The sequence below is a fragment of the Chiloscyllium plagiosum genome, unplaced genomic scaffold (genome assembly GCF_037043375.1).
Source record: "Chiloscyllium plagiosum isolate Xiang-an unplaced genomic scaffold, Cpla_swu_hap1 HiC_scaffold_23, whole genome shotgun sequence".
Taxonomy (NCBI): domain Eukaryota; kingdom Metazoa; phylum Chordata; class Chondrichthyes; order Orectolobiformes; family Hemiscylliidae; genus Chiloscyllium; species Chiloscyllium plagiosum.
Genome location: NW_028270161.1, coordinates 2,190,711 through 2,217,756, shown reverse-complemented (window position 1 = coordinate 2,217,756; position 27,046 = coordinate 2,190,711). Strand labels below are relative to the sequence as shown.

The 27,046-nt window shown below is 43.0% G+C and overlaps 1 protein-coding gene across 6 annotated transcripts in view; it reads left to right on the top strand.

The window, feature by feature from the left end:
• Nucleotides 1–27,046, top strand: part of LOC122561883 (semaphorin-3D) — a 356,084-nt gene that overhangs the window by 290,182 nt on the left and 38,856 nt on the right. For 5 of the 6 annotated variants that reach the window (XM_043714212.2, XM_087999319.1, XM_087999318.1 and 2 more), the window contains exons 12-17: nucleotides 954–1,176; nucleotides 7,330–7,418; nucleotides 10,720–10,761; nucleotides 10,885–11,042; nucleotides 15,567–15,631; nucleotides 22,266–22,402. In XM_043714212.2, the coding sequence (XP_043570147.2) occupies nucleotides 954–1,176; nucleotides 7,330–7,418; nucleotides 10,720–10,761; nucleotides 10,885–11,042; nucleotides 15,567–15,631; nucleotides 22,266–22,402 (714 nt within the window). The remainder of the gene's footprint in view (nucleotides 1–953; nucleotides 1,177–7,329; nucleotides 7,419–10,719; nucleotides 10,762–10,884; nucleotides 11,043–15,566; nucleotides 15,632–22,265; nucleotides 22,403–27,046) is intronic. The other variant, XM_087999320.1, reaches the window with a different exon arrangement.

The following is a 27,046-nucleotide window of genomic DNA, read 5'->3' as shown; positions in this document are numbered from 1 at the left end:
TGGTTACATGAATAGGGAGGGAATAGCGGGATACGGACTGAATAAGGGCAGAAGGTTTGCGTTTTCGTTTAGTTAGGGCATGATGATAAGCACAGGCTTGGAGGGCCGAAGGGCCTGTTCCTGTGCTGGACATCTCTTTTGTTCTTGTGACAACACAGTGATAATGCCTATCATTAGGCCATTGGCCTATGCAAATACAGCAGTAGATTGAAGAGGAAGAGGTAAATTTTGGAGGATGGCAATGTTGTGGTAATGTCACTGGACTTGCAGTCTACAGCACTCGGATGAATGTTCAATAATCCTGAATTTGAATCTAAAATTGGACTTGTTTGTGTTTTATACCTTATTTTTCACATGAAAAGTTTTGAATTTCTTTACATGGCTTTCTCTCCACAAACCATGCCTTACAGAGAAAGTGTTACACATGAAACAGTAGCTGAGGAGCAACATTCCAAAACAATGAAAGGGAGAGATTCTGAAGTGGTTGCAGCAAGAGGAATTGGTTGTAAAAATGTGGTAATTATTGTTCTGTCCAATTCTCGACAAACCTTTGCCCATGGAATGGTCAGAATGTGGACCTAGCTATCTCTTGAACTATTCAGGGGGGAGCTAACTAGTTTCAGAAACCAGCTAGGAATAAACAATAAGCAAATAGGCTGAGCGGAGGCTGTAAACATGATCTAAATACTGACATCCAGCAGATCAGCTGAATGACTCGATGTGCTGAAATATTTATGTAATTTAACGAAGGGGGAAGGGGTTGTGGGAGTTGCAGAGCCCATGTGACTGAGTACAGGGAACACGAGAAAATTGTACTTTCACCAAAAGACAAACTGCCTGGTGGGGCTGACAGATCTGATGTTGAATCTATATTTATTTTTGTCATTTACTTTGTATGAAATGTTTTTTGAAAAATCTCATGTTTTATTTTTAAAAATCTTTTCTCCCCACAGTGTCCCAGTGAAACATATGATCCCTTGATAAAGTCTACAAAAGATTTCCCAGATGAAGTGATCAGCTTCATTAGGTACCATCCAGTGATGTACAAGTCTGTGTATCCGATGACTGCACGGCCAGTGTTTACCAGGATCAATGTTGATTACCGACTGACACAGATTGTGGTGGATCATGTGGTCGCTGAGGATGGACAGTACGATGTCATGTTTCTTGGGACAGGTAACTGAAAGTTCTACTGACTGACTGAAAATGTCTTTACTGGATCTGTCTTCCCCCAAATGTCCAAAAGCTAATGCCCTTTCGGGAAAGGAATCTGCCATCCTCACCTGGTCTGGCCTACATGTGACTCCAGACCCATACCAATACATACTGGTAGTAGCCAACATTGTCCACATCCTGTGAATGAATAAAAACTGCTGGTGCATTCAAAATCCACCCATTGTTCTTTGTTAAACTATTTGAAAAAGGGACCTGAGGTTCTCGTGATTTAATCATATATTTTGTATTCTTCCCCTACACCAGCCATCCTCCAATGATGCCATGTGGGCTGATAACATATTTGGATTGTGTACATTGATCACAGTATTTTAAGTTAAAGAAATTGAAATATATAACCAGAAGATCGTAAGAGATAGGAGCAGTTCATTCGGCCCATCAAGCCTGCTCCTCCATTTGATCATGGCTAACATGTTTTACAACCATTCTCCTGCCTTTTCCCTGTAACCCCTAATCCCCTTCCTAATCAAGAACCTATCTATCTCTGTTTTAAATGAGTTGGCCTCCACAGCCTTCTCTGGCAATGAGTTCCACAGAGTCATCACCTTCTGGCTGAAGAAATTCCTCAGTTATAAAGGATTGTCCCTTCACTGTGAGTCTGTGACCTCATGTCTGAGTCTCTCTTACCAGTGGAAGCATCTTCTCCATGTCCACTCTATTCAGGCCTCTCAGTATTCTACACGTTTTTGTCTGATCGCCCCTCATCCTTCAAATTTCCATCGAGTACAGACCCAGAGTCTTCAACCACTCCTCATATGACGAGCCCTTCATCCCCAGGATCATTCTCATAAACCTCCTCAGGACCTCCCTACAACACGAGCATATCCTTCCTCAGACACGGGGCCTAAAACTGCTCACAGTGTTCCAAATCCAGACCCTTATACGTGTGAACTGTGCACATTCACTTGCTCTTTTTGTCCTGTAGATGGAGCTCTTTCTCAATCTATTCTTCCTTCCTTTTCATTTCATCTTTTCCTTTTCTTCTCTCTGTTTATCTCTTTCTCTTTTTCTCCCTTCATCTCCGTGTGTGAAATTCAAACTTTCAGAATGTTGCCCTTTCCTTTGATATTGACGTATGATAAACTAAGCCACCTGCTGGTTATAGAAAATCCTCGGGAACAATTGAAGGAAATGGAGGGGACTTGGCCCTAGTGGCCTGGCTATGTATTTCCCAGAATCATTGTCACACTGCAGTCTATCTGTCTGTCGGTGAGAGCAGGCTGGACGCTCTCTGGCTGCTGTGCTGCCCACATTAATGACTGTGCCTCAGAGTTCTTACACTGCCTGGATGACAGTTTGGCAAGGCCAGGGACCATGAAAAGTGCTACGTAAATCGAAGGTTTCCTTTCTCTTTCTTTCTGTTGTCAATTCATAAAAGCCCCTCTCTGAACCTAAGAGTGAGCTAGTGCTCAGTGCCAAAGAGAATTGCATAAGCTTTAATGTAAAGCATGTTGAGCTAGCTCTTCAGAACTGGTTCATATTGAACTGAAGCTCGCCAACTGAACGAAGAATATGATTTAGGTCATTCCAAGAATCAAATCTAATTTCAGGAGGGAATCCTTCCAGAAGGATCATTGTTTAATTATAGAATGGATGAGAATGGGCTTATGCAAATATCTTATCCCTGTGAAAGACAAAGTAGAATTGATTTAAACTATGTTAAGAAGTTTCAGTCTGAAATATCAATTGATTTAGTAAAGGAAGAATTGTGCATTTGTGTAACATTCCAAACTGCTCCGTCTCCAGTAAAAGGAGCCACTGTTTTTTGATAGGCAAACACAACGCGATTTTATTGGTGTTCATTAAGAAGCAGGTTGGAAGATGTGTATTATGCTTGAATTAGCGTTGAGTGTCTTCTTAACTGAAATGGAAAGGTAGACAGGACCTCAGCTGACAATGCTGCATTCCCTCAGCAATGCACAGGACACTGTTCAAACAGAGAGGGTAATGGGAATAGTGATGTAATCAGGATAAGAGCACAGGCAGAACTTCATACAGAACAACCAGGTAAATAGACTAGGAGGTGATGGTCCAATGCTAATATCCCGAGACTATAAATCCAGAAAGTCAGGATGGTGGAGTTTGAATTCAGTAAAACTCTGGAAGTAAGAGTCTTATGATACCATGAAATTATTGCTAATTGTTGGGGAAAATCAAATGTCGCTGACTCTTAACTGCCCTCTGGGCAATTAGGGATGGGCAATAAATGCTGGCCAGCAATGCCACATCCCATGTATTAAAAAAAAGAAATGATATTTAGTAATGACATGATTTGATAGACCATCATAAACAAGCAGATATAGGGGATTGAATCCCACTGCCTGGGGCCATTTTGTGTTAGTGTTGGTATACACCTGCCATTGGTATCTCTTTGCCTCTTGTGAAGACCATTGCCTCACTCAAAATGGTCTCTTGGATGCAGACTGCAGCACAATAGAGGGAGCTGCTGGACAAACGTCCTTGAGCCCTTCTGTCAATTCTCCTGCTGAAGGGGATCCTCTCCAATTGAATGGCCTTACTAACGTTGGCCCCATTAATGAATTCTCTGCAGGCTGCTGAGGGCTCCTCAGAGTTGAGGTTAGACATTGGACTTTCTGCTTGGCTTCCACTGGGGCAGGCGTTCCCCAGGCTGGAATCATGAGGGGAAGGGTGACCCACTGGAAGTTACCTCATGGAAGGCAAGGGCAGACTGGTGACAGGTGCAGGACTGCCTTTTACCCCAACATTGGGGTCCAAATGCTCCCCACCAATCCAGTCACTAAAATGATGAACAATGAGAAAGGTGTGAGAGTGATTAAGGAGTTAGAGAGCTGGAGGAGTGTGAGAAGCTGGGAGAGCCTCAGTGCATTGCTGTTTGAAACTTGTTTTAGGCATACGTCTAAGATCAAGGCTTCATGTCAACGAGATGAATACCTGGGATACCATGTGAGGAAAGGCTAGATAGGCTAGGTCTGTACTTCCTGGGCTGATTTAATTAAAACATATAAGATCCTGAAGAGATTTGACCATGTGGATGTGAAAAGGATGTTTTCTCTCCTAGGGGATTCCCGAACTGCTTAAACATATTTAAATATTTAATACTGAGATGAGGAAATGTTTTCTTCTGTCTGAGGGCTGAGAGTCTTTGAAATTCCATTCCTCAAAAGGCAGTGGATGCAGAATCTTAAATATTTTTAAGAAAGAGGTAGATAGAATCTTGATTATAAAGGGATGAAAGATTATCAGGGGATGTAGAGTCATAGCGATATACAACACAGAAACAGACCCTTCGGTCCAACTCGTCCCTGCTGGCCAGATATCCGATATATATCTAGTCCCATTTGCCAACACATGGCCCATGTCCCTCTAAATTCTTCCTGTCCATGTATCCATCCAGATACCTTTGAAATGTTGTAATTGTATCAGCCTCCACCATTTCCTCTGGCAGCTCATTCCAGACAAATACCACCCTCTGTGTGAAAACATTGCCCCTTAGATCCCATTTATAACTTTCCCCTCTCACCCTAAACCTATGCCCTCGTTCTAGACTCCCCACCTCAAGGAAAAGACTTTGTCTATTTATCCTATAGATCCTATTTAACCTGTTAATCCTGAAGGTTACCCCTCAGCCTCCAATGCTCCAGGGAAAACAGCCCCAGCCTGTTCAGCCTCTCCCTATGGCTCAAACCCTCCAACCCTGGCAACATTCTTGTAAACATTTTCTGAACCCTTTCAAGTTTCACAACATCCTTCCTATAGCAAGGTTAGATCACACAGAATACAGGGAGACCTAGTTATTTGGATACATAACTGGCTCAAAGGCAGAAGACAGAGGGTGGTGTTGGAGGGTTGTTTTTCAGACTGGAGAATTGAATGCAGTATTCCAAAAGTGGTCTAACTAATGTCATGTACAGCAGCAACATGATCTCCCAACTCCTGTACTCAAGACTCTGACCAATAAAGGAAAGCATATCAAACGCCTTCTTCACTATCCTATCTACCTGCAACTCCACTTTCAAGGAGCTATGAACCTGCACTCCAAGGTCTCTTTGTTCAGCAACACTCCCCAGGACCTTACCATTAAGTGTATAAGTCCTGCTAAGATTTGTCTTTTCAAAATGTCAGCACCTCGCATTTATCTGAATTAAACTCCATCTGCCATTCCTTGGCCCATTGGCCCACCTGGTACAGATTCTGTTGTAATCTGAGGTACCCTTCTTGGCAGTCCACTATACCTCCAATTTTATTGTCATCTGCAAACTTAGTAACTATGCCTTCTAAATTCATCCAAATCATTTATATAAATGACCCAGCACCGATCCTCGTGGTACATCATTGGTCACAGACCTCCAGTCTGAAAAACAACCCTCCAACACCACCCTCTGTCTTCTGCCTTTGAGCCAGTTATGTATCCAAATAACTAGGTCTCCCTGTATTCTGTGTGATCTAACCTTGCTAACCAGCCTCCCATGGGAAACCTTATTGAATGCCTTAGTGAAGTCCATATAGATCACATCCACCACTCTGCCCTCATCAATCCACTTTGTAACGTCTTCAAATAACTCAATTAAGTTAGTGAGACATGATTTCTCATGCACAAAGCCATGCTGACTATGACTTCTTGCCTTTCCAAAAGCAGATCAGGCAGCTTGAGGTTTAACCTCCTTACCTCTGGGATGCAGGACTTAAGTTTAACCTCTCTGTAGAACTCAGTTCTGTAGTCTTATTCTGATGAATCATTGCTGGAATTTCTCCAGTTTCAACATAAAGTGGGATATCCAAAATTAATCGGCTGAATTAGAGTGAGAATTTTTATAAAGGGAAACATAAAAGCATTGGTTGAAATAGAGATTAGATGTTTTATTCTTGGAAACACAACCTGTTTCTTTATGATTTGTGTTCCTATTTTTGCTGCGATGGATAGGTTTTCCACTTGAGAGATTGGCTCGTTCTACCCAGTTTCAATTATTATGAAAAATTATTGGATCGTAGTTTATCTGAGGGCCCCAGCTTTGGATTAGACTGTTTAACTCTGTCTTAATTGCTTCCTTATTGGCATCCTGAGTTTGCTTTGTTTCAGGGAGAGAACCTGCCCAAAGCCTAGTGCTGTCCAGTGATAAGATCAGAAACTAAATACACTCCAGTACATAATCGAAACATTAAAAGTGTTCACACAATGAGTTTCTTTATGGACTGTAGCAACTGTTTATAGAAGTCTGGATCAGTTCCCATAATTCACCTGAATCAGCAGGGTGTTCTTCCTCCAGGTAATTAGCAGGGAGAAAGGACGTTTAACCGAGGATGGGGACTGTGTACATCAAGGGAGGGAATAAACAGAGAAGCAGATATCCAGTGCCAGTACTGTCACAACCTTGAGTCGGGAGCTGGATCAGAGCCTCTTATTGGTCCGTTGTGATCCTGCTCTGGGTGTCTGTGGCACAGGGATGGGTTTTAATTGCAGGACTTATGTTATTTATAGTTGGGATAATAAATCTAGGTGCAGTCTTGTTTTTAACTAGCCTTTGAAATAACGTTAGTTTACAGTCGAAATAAATAACTGTCAGATATGCCAGCTAAAAGCCTCTCAGCCTTGCAGCCTTGGTGTGAGGTTTTAAAATAATTCCCATTCTATTTTCAGAATGTCAATGTCACGAGCTAAACTGCCTTGATTTCCTACCCCTAGTTACACTGAAGAGGTGACAGTGACCAGGATTAGGTGGGTCATGCCCTTGGACAGTGAGAGTGCTAGAAGGGAGCACAGCTATCTGAATTAGGTCAGAGTTATTAACCAAAGCAGATTGTATATTGAGGGAAAAAAAAAGAACCGCAGATGCTGTAAATCAGAAACAAAAACAGAAATTGCTGGAAAAACTCAGTAGATCTGGCAGCGTAACATTTCAGATCCAGTGACCTTTCTTCAGATTGCCATTCTGAAGCTGTGCAGAGGGTTACTGGACCCAAAACGTTAACCCTGCTTTCTCTGCACAGATGCTGCCAGATCTGCTGAGCTTTTCCTGCAATTTCAGATTACACGTTGCCTCATTTTCTAGGGGAAAGGTTACTATTATATTTTTTGTTTTCTTAAAATATATATGTTAATGTCTATATTCCCCTCAGATATTGGAACAATTTTAAAGGTGGTGAGTGTGACAAAAGAAAACTGGGTTACAGAAGAGCTTGTTCTGGAGGAACTTCAGGTGTTTAAGGTACCGAAACAGTTCTGAAAATCAAACTTTAAAACATGTATTTTCAAGCTCTAATAATACTTGCTATCTTTGTGGATGAAAACACAACGGTCACGCTGTAGAGAAGACTTTCTGTATTATCAGTACCAGCCTTTGTTATAAATTTTTATGCATAGTGGAATTATTTAGATTAAATGCAATAGAGAATTCTAGTGATTTTATGCAGATTTTAAAAAATCAATTGAAGGGTGACAGTATAACTTTGGAAATAGCTCTCCACCAGACTTTGAAGGGGAATGCCATTAAAACCCATGGTAAAACCCATGGTCTTTTTGTGCATAGGCTATCTACATTGTGAAATCTCCTTTAAAAACAGATTAACAGATCACTATTTGGGACAGTTGGGTGTTTATAAACTTTTCCAAGTATTGAAGCATTTCATTCTAAATTGTCAGCGTTTAAAAAATGTAATGGTTCAGTCCAGAGCACAATACAGGCTGGTAAGCAGAATTCGTTTCTGACTGTGAGTCACGCAGTCAGCTGCCAAAATCAGTTGCTCCAGTATCTCTCCACATTAGGATGCCTACAACAGTAATCCAGTAATACAGGAAGACAGATTTACATTGGAGAAGCCCCTCACTCATTGCCATTATCTTTCTTGAGCTGGTATGTTGCTTTTGTTGGAGGCAGTCTCAATAGATGAAAAATCTAAAAGCCTTCACAAAAGAAATTTACGTAACAGCAGAAAGTATGGCTGACTTTACATTAGCTGGCACAAGTGAAAAGAAATTGAACTTTTCCAATTAGGAATTCCTTGGTATCAATTTCAAAGACTTGATAATGTCTGCATATGATGCAGTAATTTAAATTATAAGTAATCTTAATTTAAAGTCATGTTTCTGTTACCAACAATTGTTAATATAAGTGAACTGAAGCATGGGTCCCTAACAGGATCAAAGCTTAAAGCCAGTGTTAGATTCCTTCGAACATTTTTGCATTTCGAGAAACCTATGCCCAAGTTCAAATGTTATAACCTGCATGTGCGGCACTATACGTTACTGGATGGAATACCTTTCAAGGCAAATTAAACCACTGAATATAACAGAAATACCTTATAAATTCACATTCCTAAATTCACAGACTTTAATGTGTCTCTATCTCCTCCTGAAGAACTCCCCGAGTTTTCTCAGCCCTGACTGGGTCTAAACGTCAATCTGCAATGTTGCTGTGATTTGCATGGCATGACATAAAACCAGAAATGCAAATGTAACTCAAAGAAATTGGCCCTACAAATAAAAATGTTCAAGCATTGAGGCAATCCTAAATGAAGACTATCTGTATTTAATTCAGTATTGATAAAAATGTTACGGTTTAAGGATTGTGACAAATACATGGGTATGTTTGGCAATGAAAAGATCCTACTCCATTCTCCTTGACCAGTAGAGGCTGTGTGGGGTGGGGGGTGGGGGTGGGTGTGGTGGGGGGAGGGGCACTGTTGCTCTGCACTCTCACAATTCCAGGAGTCACTACACAAATGGAATTGTCTTACCCAATGTTGGCCAATAATGTGCTTTCTCTGCATTAAACTTAAAACAAAAAGATTCATCATCCAGTTTTATTAAAAAATATAACTTTGCTGATTTATTTGAAAAAGAAACTTTTCCATCTCATTCAAAACTGGTTAACGTACAGAGTTTGTAATATGAAAGTAGAAATATTTATCCCTCTGAATAACCTAAAAACCACATAAGAGATATACAAAGGGAAAATAAGATCATGATTTTTTTTCTGCAGAGTTTAAAAGCACCACAAATAGCCAATAAGTTTTTGTTCTTGAAGGTAAATACAATAAGGAGTGAGGAGTATAGATGGCTTTTTGACAACTAAAGGCAGATATCATTGAACACATGCAGTTATCACTGGTGACTATTGTAAATGCAGTCATTAAGAAAATATTGAGAAACACTTTGTGGACCACGCCTCCAGCTTATCACCCTTGATCCACACTAAGTGTCCTTTTCTAGATACAGGAGAACTGAGATGGGCAGCTTCATTCTTCTAACAGGGATTCTGCAGTGAGTGCAGCACAGACGAACTTCGGAAAACAGAGGAGAACCACCTATACTATGTATTCAAGAAGAACGGATACTCAAAAAATACAGTCCGCAGATTCCTCAAGAACAAACCATGACAAGCAGACCAAACACAGCCAGAAACCCTAACCACCTTACCATACATCAAAGAAGTTTCAGAAATGACAGCCAGACTACTAAGACCCTTCGGAATCCTAGTAGCACACAAACCCACCAACACTCTCAAACAAAAACTAACAAACTTAAAAGACCCAGTACAACCCATGGACAAAACCAACCTCATCTACAAAATTCCATGCAAGGACTGCCACAAACACTATGTAGGACAAACAGGAAGAAAGTTAGCCACCAGGATACACGAACACCAGCTAGCCACAAAAGGACACGACCCTCTCTCCCTTGGAGCCCTACACACGGATGAAAAAAACCACCAATTCGACTGGGACAACACATCTATCCTGGGACAGGCTAAGCAAAGACATGCCAGAGAATTCCTAGAGGCCTGGCACTCCAACCACAACGCCATAAACAAACACATAGATCTAGATACCATCTATCAACCCCTCAGAAAACGAACAGGAAATGACATCACCACAAACCCCAGGAACCCCATCCCGGACAAACATATAAATAGAAAGCAGGAGATAACAGCTTTGCTTCACTTGGAGGTCGCCACTGATGATGTTACCTAGCCAGGTAATGAAACGTCTGGATATCAAACCTACAGCTCAGCGAGCAGACCTACACCCTAAACCTCAACCTGAGCTACAAACCTTCACAAACCTTGCAGTTATTACAACGCATATGACTACCAAGAAATGGCTTGTTTAAAAACAAAGTTCCAAAGCCCTTTAGCTGACCTCTTGAAAAGAAAATCTAGCTATCCCCAATCCTTCCAATATAAGTCTACAAAAACTATTATCCATAAAATCTCTGTAATACGCTTTGCCCCTGGTCAGCTACTGAGACCTGTGAGTGTTTTTAGATCGCTCCTTCCATCCAGTGAGATTCTGTTCTGGGGAGCTTGATTCATGAAATCTACCCAACAATCTTCATCTGTATTTAGGTCCAGAATACAGTGGGAATGCCATCAGTGTTGAGCATCTGATTTTGGCTGCTGGGTCATTCAGACAAAATACAAATGAAAACCTTTGATCCTTTATTGTTATAATTGGCAACAGGCTGAACTTAAATATGTAACATCTGAAATTTCTTCCTTATTTTCTCAGGCTCCTTCTCCAATTTTAAACATGGCGATATCTTCAAAACAGGTAAACTTTCAAAGTGTTTATGTTAATTTATGTTGATTGTTCCTATCCAGAGGAAAATGTAACACCAGGAATCTAGGGAAACAGCAGTTGATTTTTTTTTTTTGTTTCACTTTTTAATGACAGCAGCAATTATACGTCGGTTCACGTGATGGTCTGGTCCAGCTCTGGCTGCATCGATGTGACATCTACGGCAAGGCTTGTACTGAATGCTGTTTAGCCAGAGACCCCTACTGTGCCTGGGATGGCAGCTCATGTTCCCGTTATGCCCCAGCATCAAAAAGGTGGGTTGTAGCCAGCTGTATTCAGCTGGTAACAGTTACAAAGAAACAGAAGCCTTTGCTTTCATATTTCTTGAATTTATTGATTGCTGGAGGCTGTTTACATTTTCTCTTAAAGTTGCATTGCTTGAGAGAAGGCCAAAGATAACTCAATTACTTTACCAAAAAATTCCATCATATTATACTTGTGTAGCATGCAACCCGGCTCTTATCTCGCTCCAAGTTTTCTTGAAGTGATTTATCAGGGGATCATTTTCTGTTGTGGTAATCATCCAATCTCTGTCCTTCTGGTTTCTGACTTTGCAACCTCATTTTTTGCAATGTGTAAAGAGGTGCCAATTTGACATTGAGATGAGGAGTTGAGTCTTTGGAACTCCTTGCTGCAGAGAGCTGTGGGGATGTAGGGGGTGGGCAGAGACCTTGTGTAATTTAACGCTGAGACAGATAGATTTTCAATCAGTCATGGAATTAAGGGTTATGTGGAAAAGACGGGGAAATGGAGATGAGAAACGTTAGATGATGGTATTGAACAGTGGAGCAAGCTCATGGGGCTGGTTAACGGTCTAATATACTCTGGGCTGCAAAGTCATACTGTCTCCACATTGTTCAGCCCTTCGCAAAAGTTGGGCTCTCTTATTTTCTGGCTGCTAGCAATTGTTTAGTACCAAGACTGGGGTGCATAGCCTGAAATGAAAGGGATTCACCGATGCACAGATTGTAAAAAGACTGTGTGAGGCACCACACCTGAGATTTAACTCTTTCAAGCAAGCATACTCTCCCTGAACAGAGATTTCTAGACAGCAAACACAGAACACTGGAAAATTACAGTTAACATGTCACCAGTTGTTACTCCAGTTACTCCAGCAGTCTCTGTGCTTGTTTCTGATATCCAGCCCTACAGCATTTCACTTTTGTTTCTAGAGTGCAATGAGGAGAGAGAAATCTAGGAATCCAGAGAGTGAATAGAGCACTCAGTGATTAAATTGGATACCTCAACAGAGAGCGAAGATCAAAAATGATGCATCCCACATTCCCTGAACTTCATTGAAATAATAATAATTAGCAATACACATACTGTACAATGTTGGAAATGAGTGATCATTCTGCAACCACATGTGTGAGTCCTTCAGATACACATCCTTTACCAACTTAATGATCACCTTCAAATCTGTTCAACTTGAGGCCTCAGCTCAGCATGCATGCTTCAAATTGTTGATTTGAGGACATGTGATTCCTAATTTTGCATATTAATATTAACTGCAGTGATTTTAAAATAGCGATAATGAATTTTCCTTTGGCTATGAGTGGGATCTCGTGCTGAGAATAGATGCCTGTTATGCAGCAGGATTGATCTTCTGTTCTGTTAAAATCAGTGCAAAGGACAGTCAGGTCGCCAATAATGCGGCCAAACTAAAAAGTGCCTCCAATTGTTTTCTCCACAAATGTGTTTCCAGCTCAGGGTGGAACATGCCATTGAGTTTAATTCAGTTTAATTGCCTGAGCTGTCAGGGACTGTAGGGATAAGTATGGTCGTGCCTGGAGCTGACTGACAACCACACCAGTGCTTTGCACCATGGCTCAGGGAAACCCAGGGCCTCCCATTAACATTCGCTAGATGGTGGACGCCCATTTGCAACTATAGCCACTTGGAGCAATTGCCCAAAAATAATCCAAGTACTGCAACAACAACTTGCATTAATAGAGAGCCTTTAAAGAAGCAAATTGGCCCAAAATGCATTATCAAACAACATTTTATACTGAGCTAATGGAGGCAGGAGAGGTTCAGGTGTGTAGGAGCATTCGTGTAGTGAAGGATGATGGAAGTATTAGAACAGGCAAGAGAGAGCCATATAGCAGCAGAAAGATTTAGGTGAGGGAACTGCAGAGCTTCAGACCCATCCAGCTGAAGATAAGGCTGCAAATAATGAAACAAAGAAATAAGGGGATGTGCAGGAAACCAGAACTATGAGTTTACAGTCACCGCAGGAGATTGCAGAGATGTTTGAAGTTATGGAGAAAGACAGAAGGGATGAGACCATGGACTGATTTAGAAATAAGGATAGGAAGTGTTGTATAAGTTAATGGGTTCTGAAAGGGTTAAGTTATATAGGCTCAACTCATTCTAGTAATGTCACACAAAGCCTGTGGATCAAGGAAGGAGATCTTCTGTAATTGTAAGAGGGAGCAGATGTATCCAGGTCGCTAAAGTCCTGATAATTATACCTGACCACATGTCAGACAATAAACCTTCTGTAAATCCTTTAACACTAATCAAGGCAGAGATTGATAAATTCTTAATCTCACAAGGAATTAAGGGATATCCGAGAGTGCGGGTAAGTGGCATTGAAATGCCCATCAGCCATGATTGAATGGTAGAGTGGACTCGATGGGCTGAATGGCTTTACTTCGCCTCCTATTTCTTATGGTATTATGGTCTTAATCATAAAATAGGGCCAAGACAAATAAGGATTGGTAGCAGCAAACTAATCAAACAATCCTTACCCAGTACCACACAGTGTAGAGATGGCAAATACCATAAAATACCAGTAGTGGTCATCTGGGAAAATACCACAGCAATTCATCCTCTTAGAGATATCAGTCACAGCTACTAGTCTTAGCATCATGCACTCAGTGATTGCAGTGAAAGGCACTGTTCAGAAACAGGCCTGAGCTCATGGCCTTATAGCAGTTACAGGCCTTGGTTCAGAATATTGGCATTGAGTAATGGTCTTGTTTAAGTGTATACCTGCTCTCCATTGAAGCTGTGGTTATTGATACTAGTTTTAGTCTGGAATATTGCAGTGTAAAGGAGGAAAGTCACATTGGGCTCAGTGACAAAAATCTCTACCTTTGGCCAGCTGAACCTTGATGCTTTGGTGTGATCATCATCCGAACCTTAACATGAAATTTGAACAAAGTCCTTTGAGGGCTCCTGAGATTTACTGAGCACTGTTTACTAGTGGATTGTTGGGACAGTAATACCAATTAGAAATTGATAGGATCAGAAAATCTAACTCCTTGCAAAAGAAATGAATAGATGTTGGAAAATTAGTGTCAAGAAGTCAAAGGAACTGGAGAATGTGGATGGGTGCTTCAGAAAGCAGCCTGAATCTCCCAAGCAGTGGTGATGATGATGGGATTGCTGAAACGCCGAGATTCTCCTGAGCTAACACCGTGACAGCTTTCCTTCAAGATCCTCCCCATCCCACCCAGGGGTCACAGCAATGCAAAGTACACTGTCCCTTAGGGAACTCCAGCAGAGCTGGGGGAAGACTAGGCATGCCCAAACTCTTACACTTATTGGACAATGGCAAGTGCAGTAATGGTCCACTCTTTGTTTATTAGTGAATGGAACACTATGTGGATGGGTAAATGGATAGGGGCACAGGGTGGGTGAGATGGACAGGGTGGGTGAAGGTGGACAGGGTGGGTGAGATGGACAGGGTAGGTGAGATGGATAGGGTGGGTGAGGTGGACAGGATGAGTGAAGGTGGACAGAGTGGGTGAGATGGATAGGGTGGGTGAGATGGACAGGATGGGTGAAGGTGGACAGGGTGGGTGAGATGGATAGGATGGGTGAGATGGACAGGATGGGTGAAGGTGGACAGGGTTGGTGAGATGGACAGGGTGGGTGAGATGGACAGGATGGGTGAAGGTGGACAGAGTGGGTGAGATGGACAGGATGGGTGAAGGTGGATAGGGTGGGTGAAGGTGGACAGGGTGGGTGAGATGGACAGAGTGGGGGAGGGTGATTACTAGGTGATCAGGATGGTAGTCAGGCCAGGGGCTATTGGGGTGGTCGGGGGCTGTTGGTGTTGGCGTCTATTGTGGTGGTCAGGGGTGTTATGAAGTTGAAAGTGTGAGCTGTACCTTTAAGAGAGAGTGAATGTTATTGTGAACTGAGGGCTAACAACCACCTGTGTGATATGACCAGATGGCAGTCTCAGAGTGTACTGGAAAATCCCTTTCACATTTCAATTTTTCACAACCATTTCACCTGAGCAGTATTAATGGCACTGTCAATGCAGCAGATTTAAACATCTATTTATTTATCCAAAGACTTAGGTGAAGTGCATAGTCTACAGTGGAAAATATTACCAAGGTGACAATGAGTAGGAAAGCAGACAAGGCAAATTGAGTGGTAGCTATTAAGTGATGTATGATTAATGTAACCAATTACTTATACAGCAGACTTTGTGGTTAAAAAATGTTTTAAGCCAATGTGTAAGAGAGCTGCTCCATTCATCATTCCCCTCTGCATGCTAGAACACAAAGCAATAGATAAATAATGATTAATCACTGAGGAATGACTTAATGAGTCTCTGCAATTTGACACACTGTGCTGATGGAGTCACGCTTGGTAAAGGAAGTGTAATAAAATAGCAGCCCTTATTGTAATGGCGAGCAATTTCACAACTGCAAACTGCAAAAACATTTTGCTTCAGAGATTTTTTTGCCCTTTGTTAACTGATCAAAGCAAGCTTTACTGTGATGAATATTTCATTGGCATTTATGATGTTTGTACAGGCGGACTAGACGTCAAGATGTAAAACATGGGGACCCCATCAGCCAGTGTTGGGATCTGGAAGAGAGTAAGTTTTTTTCTACGTCTTTTACTGCAGATGTTGTCTTGTAAAAGTGTTTAGAAGGAAGGCAGTCAATAATATTTTATATCTGAAGCCACAGCACTAGAAGTTTTATTTGAATTTCACTTATGAATACAGATTGTTTAATTATTCTGAGGAATATTAAGTGCTTCCGAATTTAGAGACTATAAGTTTTCATGCAGCTTTTGTGTTTCTTAGTGTAAGAAATACTGTATGTTCAACATGATCAAACATTGGGGATTGAGAGTCAGTGAAAATCTGGCTTAGATTTTGGTCAAATTAGCTTTAAGTGTTAGATATACATCTTGAATAAACTCAGGAACCCTTGTCTGCACTTACCATTTATTATGTTACAAAGATTCCGAAAATTTGAAAATACCTGGATTCCTGAATGTAACCAAGTCTGCAGCTCTGAGATTACAGAATACTGGACAAATGGAAGAGCTGAAGAAATCTTATCATTTTCAAAGAGAATTAGAATTGAATAAAACACGAAGTATGTGTTGACTCCGACAGCTTTGAGGAACATCAGGTGCTGGTTAGAACGAGTGGTAACCCAGGTTCAGAGGGGGCTAGGGTTCAGACCTGCCACTGCTGATGGTTGTGAGTGTGTGTTCAACATTGCCAACCCCCACTTGCATTGTGTAGTGCCTTTAACACATACTGAGATGTTTCAGAAGAGCATAATCATTAATGAGTTTCTAATCTCTGATCATGCTGATAGTGGCCATTTCTGTATGAAGACGGAGGACCATTTGAATTCTAAGCTTTCCAGTCTCCCCCCTATTGACTGCACAGTGAGCTCAGGAGTTGCCTCAAAGTGAGCCACTCACTGTTTTGGGACAAAAAAAGACAGTGATTGAATTCAGGGGATATATAAAAAAAAACATGCCTCTAAATGAACTTTCTATTCAGATGTTTCTGGCAACTTAAGTTACCAATGGAGTAAAGCAGACATGCTCAAAATTAGATATTCACTCAGAGTTGTGTTCCTGCCTGAAATTCGACAGAGGACAGCACAGGCCCATGTCGAGGATTCACAGAGAGATTCCTCAGCATCGCCCCATGTGAGAACACTTCCCTGATTATCGAAGCCATCTGTTTTCTGTTGCTAAGCCACTTTTTAATCCAATCAAAGGCCAGGAAACCACTTCTACGGAGATTACAGAGAGTGTGGGAAATTGACACAAGTGGTGGAGGAGGCTAAATCCTCTAATCTTCCCTCATGGCTGATCCTTATTACACTTGGGATCTGTCTTGTTTCCTCTGCTTTCTGTATTTAAGTCCTTTTTTGTGATGTGGTGTGCATAGCCTTGCGAGTGTGGTCTGACCACTGTGTTATAAGTCAGCCAAAATTGACGTCATTGTCCAAATTACTTCTAACTCCAGAATAAAACATCTAACAAAACATAAGAACACTTCTGATGTTTTTATTCAGTTTTTGACTCTTCCTTCAGAATTCCCACATGTAAAGGACCAATGACGTTGCAAAGTTCAGTGAAGTCTCTCGGGGATTTCAGGGTCACATCTTCCCTAGTTGCCAATAAATTATGTTTGTTGCTCACTCAACATCATTAAACATCCTAAGTGTTACCAAGTTGACATTGAGCCATATAAGGAGATATTGGGGACAATGAAAAGTGCTTGGTCAAAGATATAGATTTTATGGAGTGTCTTAAAGTAGTGCAGGGGAAAGGGTTAGGGAGGGAACTGAAGAACTTTAGGACCCAGATTGCAGAAGGCACAGCCATTAATAGTAGAGTAATTAAAACAAGAAAAGCAGAAGGGTTCAGGATGGGAGGAGGGCAGAGGTTCTTGAGGCTTATAGTACTGGAGGAAGTTGGAAATAGGAGACGATGAGATCAAGCCTGAGAATTCTAAAATTCAGGCAGCATTTGATCAGGAATCATGACGATAGATGGCTGGGATTTGGCATTAAAATACAGGCTATCAGATTATGGACCCACTCCAGGATATGGAGATAATCTGAAGCAGTGCTCATAACACTCAAGAAACTTGACACAAAGCAACCAGCTTGATTGGCACACATCCACAGGCATCCACTCCCTTCATCACTGATGCTCAGTAACAGCAGTGCGTACCACCTACGAGATACACTGCAGAAATTTACCAATGATCCTTCAATAACACCTTCCAAACCCACAACCACTACCATCTTGAAGGACAAGCAGCAGACACATGGCAACACCACCCCCTGCAAGTTCCCATCCAAGCTACTCACCGTCCTGACTTGGAAATATATCGCCGTTTCTTCACTGTCGCAAGGTCAAAATCCTGGAATTCCCACCCAAAGGGCATTGTGGGTCAGCACACAGCAGATGGACTGCAGTGGTTTCAGGAAGGCAGCTCACCCCCACTTTCTCAAGGGGCAATCAGGGATTGGACCAGTAAACAAAGCCCAAATCCTGAGAATGAATAACACAAACATTTAACTCCAGAATGAGCTTCAACAAACCAGCAATGGGGTGACTGCTTTTGAAACTGAAGAAGTATTTACATTTATATCAGGGTTTGCATAAGCACCAGAGTTTTCCAGAAAAGGCTTTGCAGCCAATGAAGTATTTTTGAGGTGGGTCACTGCATCAATATAGATACACAGGCAGCTGATTTTCACACATACAAACACAGCCTCCATAAACAACAATGTGATAGGAACCAGATTACCCACCTTTATTCTGATGTTGGGAGATAAACCACAGCCAAGACTCTTCTAAAAGCTCTTCTGTTTTTCTTTAAAATAGGACAATGGGATGTTACATATTCATATAAGCTGGCACATAGAGCAACAGGTTAATGTTTCATTGGAAAAGTAGCACATTCAACAGTGTAGCACCCACTCAGCACTCACCCTCCGACAGTGTAGCACTCCCTCAGCACTCACCCTCCGACAGTGCAGCACTCCCTCAGCACTGACCCTCTGACAGTGCGGCGCTCCCTCAGCACTGACCCTCTGACAGTGCGGCGCTCCCTCAGCACTGACATTCTGACATTGTGGCGCTCCCTCAGCACTGACCCTCTGACAGTGAGGCACTCACTCAGCACTGACCCTCCGACAATGTGGTACTCCCTCAGTACTGACCCTATGATAGTACGCCGCTCCCTCAGTACTGACTCTCCAACAGTGCCCACTCACTCTGCACTGACCCTCTGACAGTGCAGCACTCCCTCAGCACTGACCCTCCGGCAGTGCGGCACTCCCTCAGTGCTGACACTGTGATAATACGCCGCTCTCTCAGTACTGACTCTCCAACAGTGCCCACTCACTTAGCACTGACCCTCCGACAGTGCAGCACTCCCTCTGCACTGACCCTCTGACAGTAGGGACTCCCTCAGTACTGACCCTCCTACAGTGCGGCACTGCCTCAGCACTGACTCTTCGACAGTGCGGAACTCCCTCACCACTGACCCTCCGACACTGCGGCACTCCCTCAGCACTGATGCTCCAACAGTACGGCACTCCCACTGACTCTTCGACAGTGCAGCACTTCCTCAACACTGACCCTTCGACAGTGCGGCACTCCCTCAGCACTGACCCTGTGTTAGTACGCCGCTCCCTCAGTACTGACTCTTCAACAATGCCCACTCACTCAGCACTGACCCTCCGAGAGTGCAGCACTCCCTCAGTACTGACCCTCCGACAGTGCGGCACTCCCTCAGCACTGACCCTCCAACAGTGCGACACTCCCTCAGCACTGACCATCCGACAGTGCGACACTCCCTCAGCAATCACCCTTCGACAGTGCGACACTCCCTCAGCACTGACCCTCTGACAGTGCAGCACTCCCTCAGCAATCACCCTTCGACAGTGCAGCACTTCCTCAGCACTGACCCTCCGACAGTGCGACACTCCCTCAGCACTGACCCCCCGACAGTGCAGCACTCCCTCAGCACTGACCCTCCGACAGTGCAGCACTTCCTCAGCACTGACTCTCTGACAGTGCGACACTCCCTCAGCACTGACCCTCCAACAGTGCAACACTCCCTTAGCACTGACCCTCCGACAGTGCAGCACTTCCTCAGCACTGACCCTCCGACAGTGCGACACTCCCTCAGCACTGACCCTCTGACAGTGCAGCACTCCCTCAGCAATCACCCTTCGACAGTGCAGCACTTCCTCAGCACTGACCCTCCGACAGTGCGACACTCCCTCAGCACTGACCCTCCGACAGTGCAGCACTCCCTCAGCACTGACCCTCCGACAGTGCAGCACTTCCTCAGCACTGACTCTCTGACAGTGCGACACTCCCTCAGCACTGACCCTCCAACAGTGCAACACTCCCTTAGCACTGACCCTCCGACAGTGCAGCACTTCCTCAGCACTGACCCTCCGACAGTGCGACACTCCCTCAGCACTGACCCTCCGACAGTGCAACACTCCCTTAGCACTGACCCTCCGACAGTGCAACACTCCCTCAGCACTGATCCTCCAACAGTGCGGCACTCCCTCAGCACTGACCCTCCAACAGTGCGGCACTCCCTCAGTACTGACCCTCCGACAGTGCAGCACTCCCTCAGTACTGACCCTCCGACAGTGTGGCACTCCCTCAGCACTGCATTTGAGGGTCAGGCTTGGCTTTCCTGGGCAAGTCTTGGAGTGGGGCATGAACCTGGAGCCTTATGGCTCAGTGACAGGAGTGCTGGTCACTGCCACCATTGATATCAATGGTTCAGAAGGATACAGTGAAAGAAGCAAAACCTGTCATTACGTTTTTCATGTCCATTGAAATTAGCTTTCAAAACAAATTCACAACATCCCATCACTGCACATTTCTTATCGGGTAAGAATTTGCAGCAATGTTACTGTCATTGCCGTTCTTTCAATCTTTGGTGTTTCTCACTCAAAGAGGTAAAGCAAGTAACTTGGATCTCTGAAAGGCACTTGGAAAACACTTGACAGTTTGTGTATCAAATGCACTTTTGTTTTATCCTAAACAAGGTGAAGGTGAGAAGGGAAGGGGACATGTTGAACTTTTGACGCTTGGTGTCCAGTATTCTGACTATAAGCTAACAGGGACTCTACAGATTTCCCAATTCTTGTCTGTGATTTGTCATTAAACATTGTTGCTGAGTGAGATCAAACCACTAATGATTGTCCGAAAATCACCAGACTAACATGTGGTGCTAACCAGTCAAATATAACTCCAGCCAAGTACTGAGGAAATCTGTTTGGCTCAATGCTTTATTGCCTATCGTTTTTTAAGCGGATCATTAGCATTTAAATCAGGTGAGACTGACAGACCAGTGCAGTTTGTTGCATAAAGACAAATTATACAAGATGTTGTTTCCTGCTCATTGTGGAAGCTATCATAGTTCTTCATTTATTTTCCTAAAAACAATATCCAGTTTCGGATTGATTTCTTCCTGGGTTATTCTTTCTGTTTTCAGTTAATGCAGAGAAAACTTTAATACCGATAGCACCTCAATAAACAGAGCTTTTCATTGCATATTACTTTTCTCTACTCAAAAATGTTAAGAACTGACTGACAGTGGCTGAAATCATCCAAATCAGCTCCAACTGAGAGTGAACTGTTTATATTAATCATAGAACATAGAACAATACAGCGCAGAACAGGCCCTTCGGCCCTCGATGTTGCGCCGACTTGTAGACTTTTCTCAGCTCGTCACCCTATACTATCCCAAAATCATCCATGTGCTTATCTAAGAATTGTTTAAATCTCCCTAATGTGGCTGAGTTGACTACATTAGCAGGTAGGGCATTCCACGCCCTTACCACTCTCTGAGTAAAGAACCTGCTTCTGACATCAGTCTTAAATCTATCACCCCTCAATTTGTAGTTATGCCCCCTCGTACAAGCTGATGTCGTCATCCTAGGAAAAAGTCTTTCTCTATCTATCCTATCTAATCCTCTGATCATCTTGTATGTCTCTATCAAATCTTCCCTTAGCCTTCTTCTTTCCAATGAGAACAAACCCTCATAAGGAAAGGCTTGGAATCTTTGGCTTGGTCACAGTAACAGCCCTGATAGATTTGACTAATTTTTAAAATTCATTTACGGGATGAGAGTGTCATTGGTGACTATTTATTGCCCATCCCTAATTGCCCAGAGGGTGGTTAAGAGTCAACCACATTGCTGTGGGTCTGGAGTCACGTGTAGATCAGACTAGATAAGGCTGGCAGTTTCCCTCCTTAAAGGACATCAGTAAATCATCAGGCTTTTCCAACAATTGACAATGGATTTGTGGTCATCATTAGACTCTTAATTCTGGATTTTTGTTGAATTCCAATTGGACCATCTGCAATGGTGGGATTTGAAACCCCGTTCCCAGAACATTATGTGGGTCTCTAGATTAACAGTCTAGTGATAATAAACTAAGCCATTGCCTCCCCCATGAGGCTGGGTCAGTTTAGAGACTGGGTCAAAATTCAGGAACTCTCTTGCTAACAGTACTCTGCTCCTACACTACACAGACTGTAATGGTTCAAGAAGGTGGGTGGTTTTAACCTCATGGGAAAATAGTAATGGACAATAAATACTGACTGAGCTCATAACACACATGAACTGGTGAATAGGATTTGTTCTACCACACTAATTCCCTACTGCAAACCTCATACTGATGTCAGGGTTTATGATCGACAGGTATGAGCAACAAAGCTGAAGAGAAGTTGATTTTCGGCATTGAATTTAACTCCACTTTCCTGGAGTGCATCCCCAAATCCCAACAGGCGTCTATCCAGTGGTTTGTTCAGCACTCCCGAGATGAACTTCATGAGGAGGTAAGGTGTCCTTCTGTGGAGTGTTTTTTTTTGTTTTCAGAATTAAAACTGTCCTGTGTGATATTTTACCTTTTGTCTGTACATGAGTTTTGAAGAGGCTACTCCTACAGCATTTTGTGAACAGGGCTCTGAGGGGACAAGAGCTAACAACTGCACTGAGGGACCTGAATAAAGGAATAATGTAGCAGAAAAATCCCTGGGTCAGGTATAATGATGAAACAAGTGACAGCAAACACTGAACCAATCTATTGATGCAGTTTGATGAAATGTGTAGCAATTTCTCTCTTTCTGATTTCACCAATAAGTGAATGATTTTAAATTTGTTGAAGTTGTGGGGAATGATGTGGAGATGCAGATGTTGGAGTGGGCTGGACAAGAGCAGAAATCACATGACACCAGATTATCGTCCAACAGGTTTATCTATAAACGCAAGCTTTCGGAGCACACCCCCCTTGTCAGATGAAGTGTAGGGGCTACACTCTGAAAGCTTGTGATTTCAAATAACCTTGTTGGACTATAACCTCGTGTCTTGAGATTTCTGACTTTGTGGGGAACGGGCAGTAATGGTTGTTCTGTCACTCTCCCTACTCCAATGAAATTTTGATTGGGGTGTATAAAGGGTGCTCAGCTGCTTCCTGCCATCCCACTTCATTCTCAATGTTTCTGAAGCTGAAATCTTGCTCTGCATCTTTCAGGAAAGCAGCATTTCATGTCCTGGTAGACTCTAATGGATACAGGATATCTGCCTGCCTTTCTTTATGTGCCTATTCTGGATTAGGTAATAGTCAACAGCAATAAAAATAAAATATTGCAAATGTTGGTAATTTGAAATAAAAACAAAAAATGTTGCAGACACTCGTACTATGGTGAGAGAAACAGAGTTAACATTTCAAATCCAGTATCCAAACCTCGAGAGAGTGACTCATATAAAACACGATCGATTAACAGCAACAGTATGTGCTGTGCCTGAGTTGTGAATGTGTTTTGTTCTGGACTCTGTTCACAGGATAGTTTGTACACAGGTCAGAACACAATGCAAGACAATGTCAAGGAGTTATTTGTAAGTGCACAGAAATGTTCTTTATGTTGGGTCTTTAAAATTACCCACTGTGTAGGATCATGGTCTTAAGTATGAGTTTTCATAAGTTGGTTTTCATAAATCAGGGGCCCACTGTATGGTGCAACCGATAGACATCAGTGTGTTTGCTTCTGGTGCAGGGTTCAGGATGATCATTTGGTTAGGTAAATCACCTGGACACTCAATACTCTGAGCCAGAGGTTCAGTCATTATCAGGTCCAGGTCTTCTCAGCATTGATCAGTGAGCTGCTGGAGGAATGTTGTAATCTCCTCCTCACGTGCCTAACTTCTCGCAATCTGCACCGGAAATGAAGTAATCTCCTGAGGATTAAGGAGCCTGCAGGAATATTGGCTGAGGGTAGATTTGCAGATCCCAGAGCAACAGCTTCTTCAACCAGTCTTGAGAAAATGATTTAAAACTGCCTGTGGGATCCTCTTTCTCTGGAGCATGAGCCAACGCTGGACAGGGTGTGTATGTTCCAGACTGTTGCTGATACTGTCCTCAAATTGTACACAGGGCCCTATGGTTGTGAGTGGATGTCAATCTCCATCTTCATGCTTAACTTGAGGCAATGCAGCCAGCCATTGTTAGGTCCAGTCTCCATGGTGAAGGAGGAACCATAGTGATTAGTCATTTCCATTGAATTCAGGGTAGCATCGCCCCATTCTCACCCACCCCAGTGCTCTCCTGGATTGACTGCAATGTGTAGTATACATTCCTCATTCCTGAAGGAGGGCTCATGCCCGAAATGTCGATTCTCCAGCTCCATGGATGCTGCCTGACCTGCTGCGCTTTTCCAGCAACACATTTTCAGCCTTGACTGCAATGTTGACATTTTACATGAACACCAACTCGGGGAGGTTTTAGGAGAACAAAGGTAATGTTGTGATCAGTCTATGCAGAAGTACTTTATGTGCTGTTTTTTACATGCACAATTAAACCTGATTGGTTTATAAACACAGAAGTATTTCAATCTGGCACTTCAAAGTTAAAGCTGCTGTGAATGGTCTGCACTGAATCTTTATGCACATGTTCAATGTGTTTTTGTCGTGTTCATTTAAAAGCTGCTTTGATGTTGTATAAGCATTGAGTTTTTATCCTGGACTGAGATGGCTGGTGTTACCTGTCAGGCACATTTCCCAGGCTGTGATTTACCACCTTTCAGATTTATCATTTGAACTGGGGGCTGCAGCTACCTGAAATGTCTCCATGCAATCTGAGCAATTCTGACTGATTTGTATTGGCTCATTCGGAGATTGAGAGTCATCTGTGAAATAGCAACTCATCTTAACGAGGCTTGTGCTGCCCAGAAATCATGGTAACTGATGGTTCAGAATGGGGATTGAAATTGACCCAGAGAGTGCTGCGATTAGGGAACTGACGACCACACAGAGCAGTCTAGAGGAAGCTGGCTAGGAAGGCTGCACACACAGAGGTGTGAGACAGAGTAGGCTGTGAGGAGGCTTGTATATACTACACATACCTGCATTGACAAAATGAAAACAAAAGCTAAGCATTTGTTCACTTTATTTGTCATTTCCATATTATCTGCTATTAACTGTCCATTCTCACTCTCTGCAAGATCAACACTCAATTTTTAACTTGCTCTATTCCATTTTAAATACCTGTAGAAACTCTAGCTATCCATTTTTACATTGCTAGCTAGCTTCCTCTCACATTCTAATGTCTTACTCCACATTCACCATTTAGACATTTTCTGACACTCTTCACATTCTGACCAATCACCTAATCTGCCAATCGTCTTTGTGCAATCATAGACATCTTCCTTAAGTTTGATATAGCTGCTAGACTGGGTCTGCGGCAGGTGGTAAAGGAGCCAACAAGAGAGAAAAACAAAATTTGTCCTCGTCCTTATCAATCTGCTGGCTGCAGATATATCTGTCCATGACAGCATTGGTAAGAGTGAACACCGCACGGTGGAGACAAAGTCCCACCTTCACATTGAGAATATCCTCCATCGTGTTGTGTGGCACCATCATCGTGCTAAATGGGATAGACTTCAAACAGATCAATCAACTCAAAACTGGGTATCCATGAGGTGCTGGGGTTATCAACTCCAGTAAAAACTGCAACTATATGCCCGGCATATTCCTCACTTAGCCATTCCCATCAAGCCAAGGGATCAACCCTGGTTCAATGGAGAGTGCAGGAGGGCATGTCAGAAATAGCACCAGGCATACCTGAAAATGAGATGTCTACCTGGTGAAGCTACCAAACAGGACGACTCACATGTCAAACAGCATAAGCAGTAAGTGATAGAATTAAGCAATTCCACAATCCAAGGTTCAGTTCTAAGCTCTGCAGTCCTGCTACATCCAGTCGTGAACGGTGGTGGACAATTAAACAACTCACTGGCACAGCAGACTCCACAAATATCTCTATCTTCAATGATGTAAGAGCCCAACACATCAGTATAAAGGATAAGGCTGAAACATTGGCAACCACCTTCAGCCAGAAGTGCTCAGTGGATGGTCCATCTCAGTCTACTCCAGTGATCCCCTGCACTTTTGTCAAGCAGTTCCAGTATAATTACAACACTGGCATCGACCCAACAATGGGAAAAATTGCCCAGGTATGTCCTGTTCATATAAAGCAGGACAAATCCAACCCAGCCAATTACCACCCCCTCAGTCTACTCTCCATCATCAATAAAGTGATGGAAGGTGTCATCAACAGAGCTATCAGGGAGCACCTGCTCAGCAATAACCTGCTCAGTGATGCCTAGTTTGGGTTCTGCCAGGGTCACTCAGCTCCTGACCTCATTACAGCCTTGGGTCAAACATGGACAAAAGAGCTGAATTCCAGAGGGGAGGGGAGAGGGACAGTCCTTGACATCAAAGCTGCATTGTTTGGGGAAAGATATAAAAGAGACCTACAGGGCAACTTTTTCACACAGAGGGTAGTACGTGTATGGAATGAGCTGCCAGAGGAAGTGGTGGAGACTGGTACAATTGCAACATTTAAAAGGCATTTGGATGGTATATGAATAGAAAGGGTTTGGAGAGTGGAGGGATATGGGCCGGGTACTGGCAGGTGGCACTGGCTTGGGCTGGCATATCTGGTCAGCATGGATGAGTTGGACCGAAGGGTCTGTTTCTATGCTGTACATCTCTATGACTCTATGACTGAGTGTGGCATCAAGGAGCCCTGGCAAAACTGGAATCAATGGGTATCGGGGGCAAACTCTCTGCTGGTTAGAATCATATCTGGAACACAGGAAGATGGTTGTGGTTGTGGGAGGTCAGGCACCTCAACTCTGGGACATCTCTGAAGAAGTTCCTCAGGGTAGTGTCTGAGGCCCAACCATCTTCAGTTGCTTCATCAATAACCTTCCCTCTGTCATAAGGTCAGAAGTGTGGATGTTCGCTGATGACAGCACAATGCTCAGCATCATTCACAAGTCGTCAGACACTGAAGCAGTCCATGTTCAAATGCAGCATACTCTGCACAGTATCTAGCTTCAGGCCGACAAGTGGCAAGTGATGATTGTGCCAGGCAATGACACACAAACTCAATGGGTCCTCTACCTGTGGAGACAAATAGA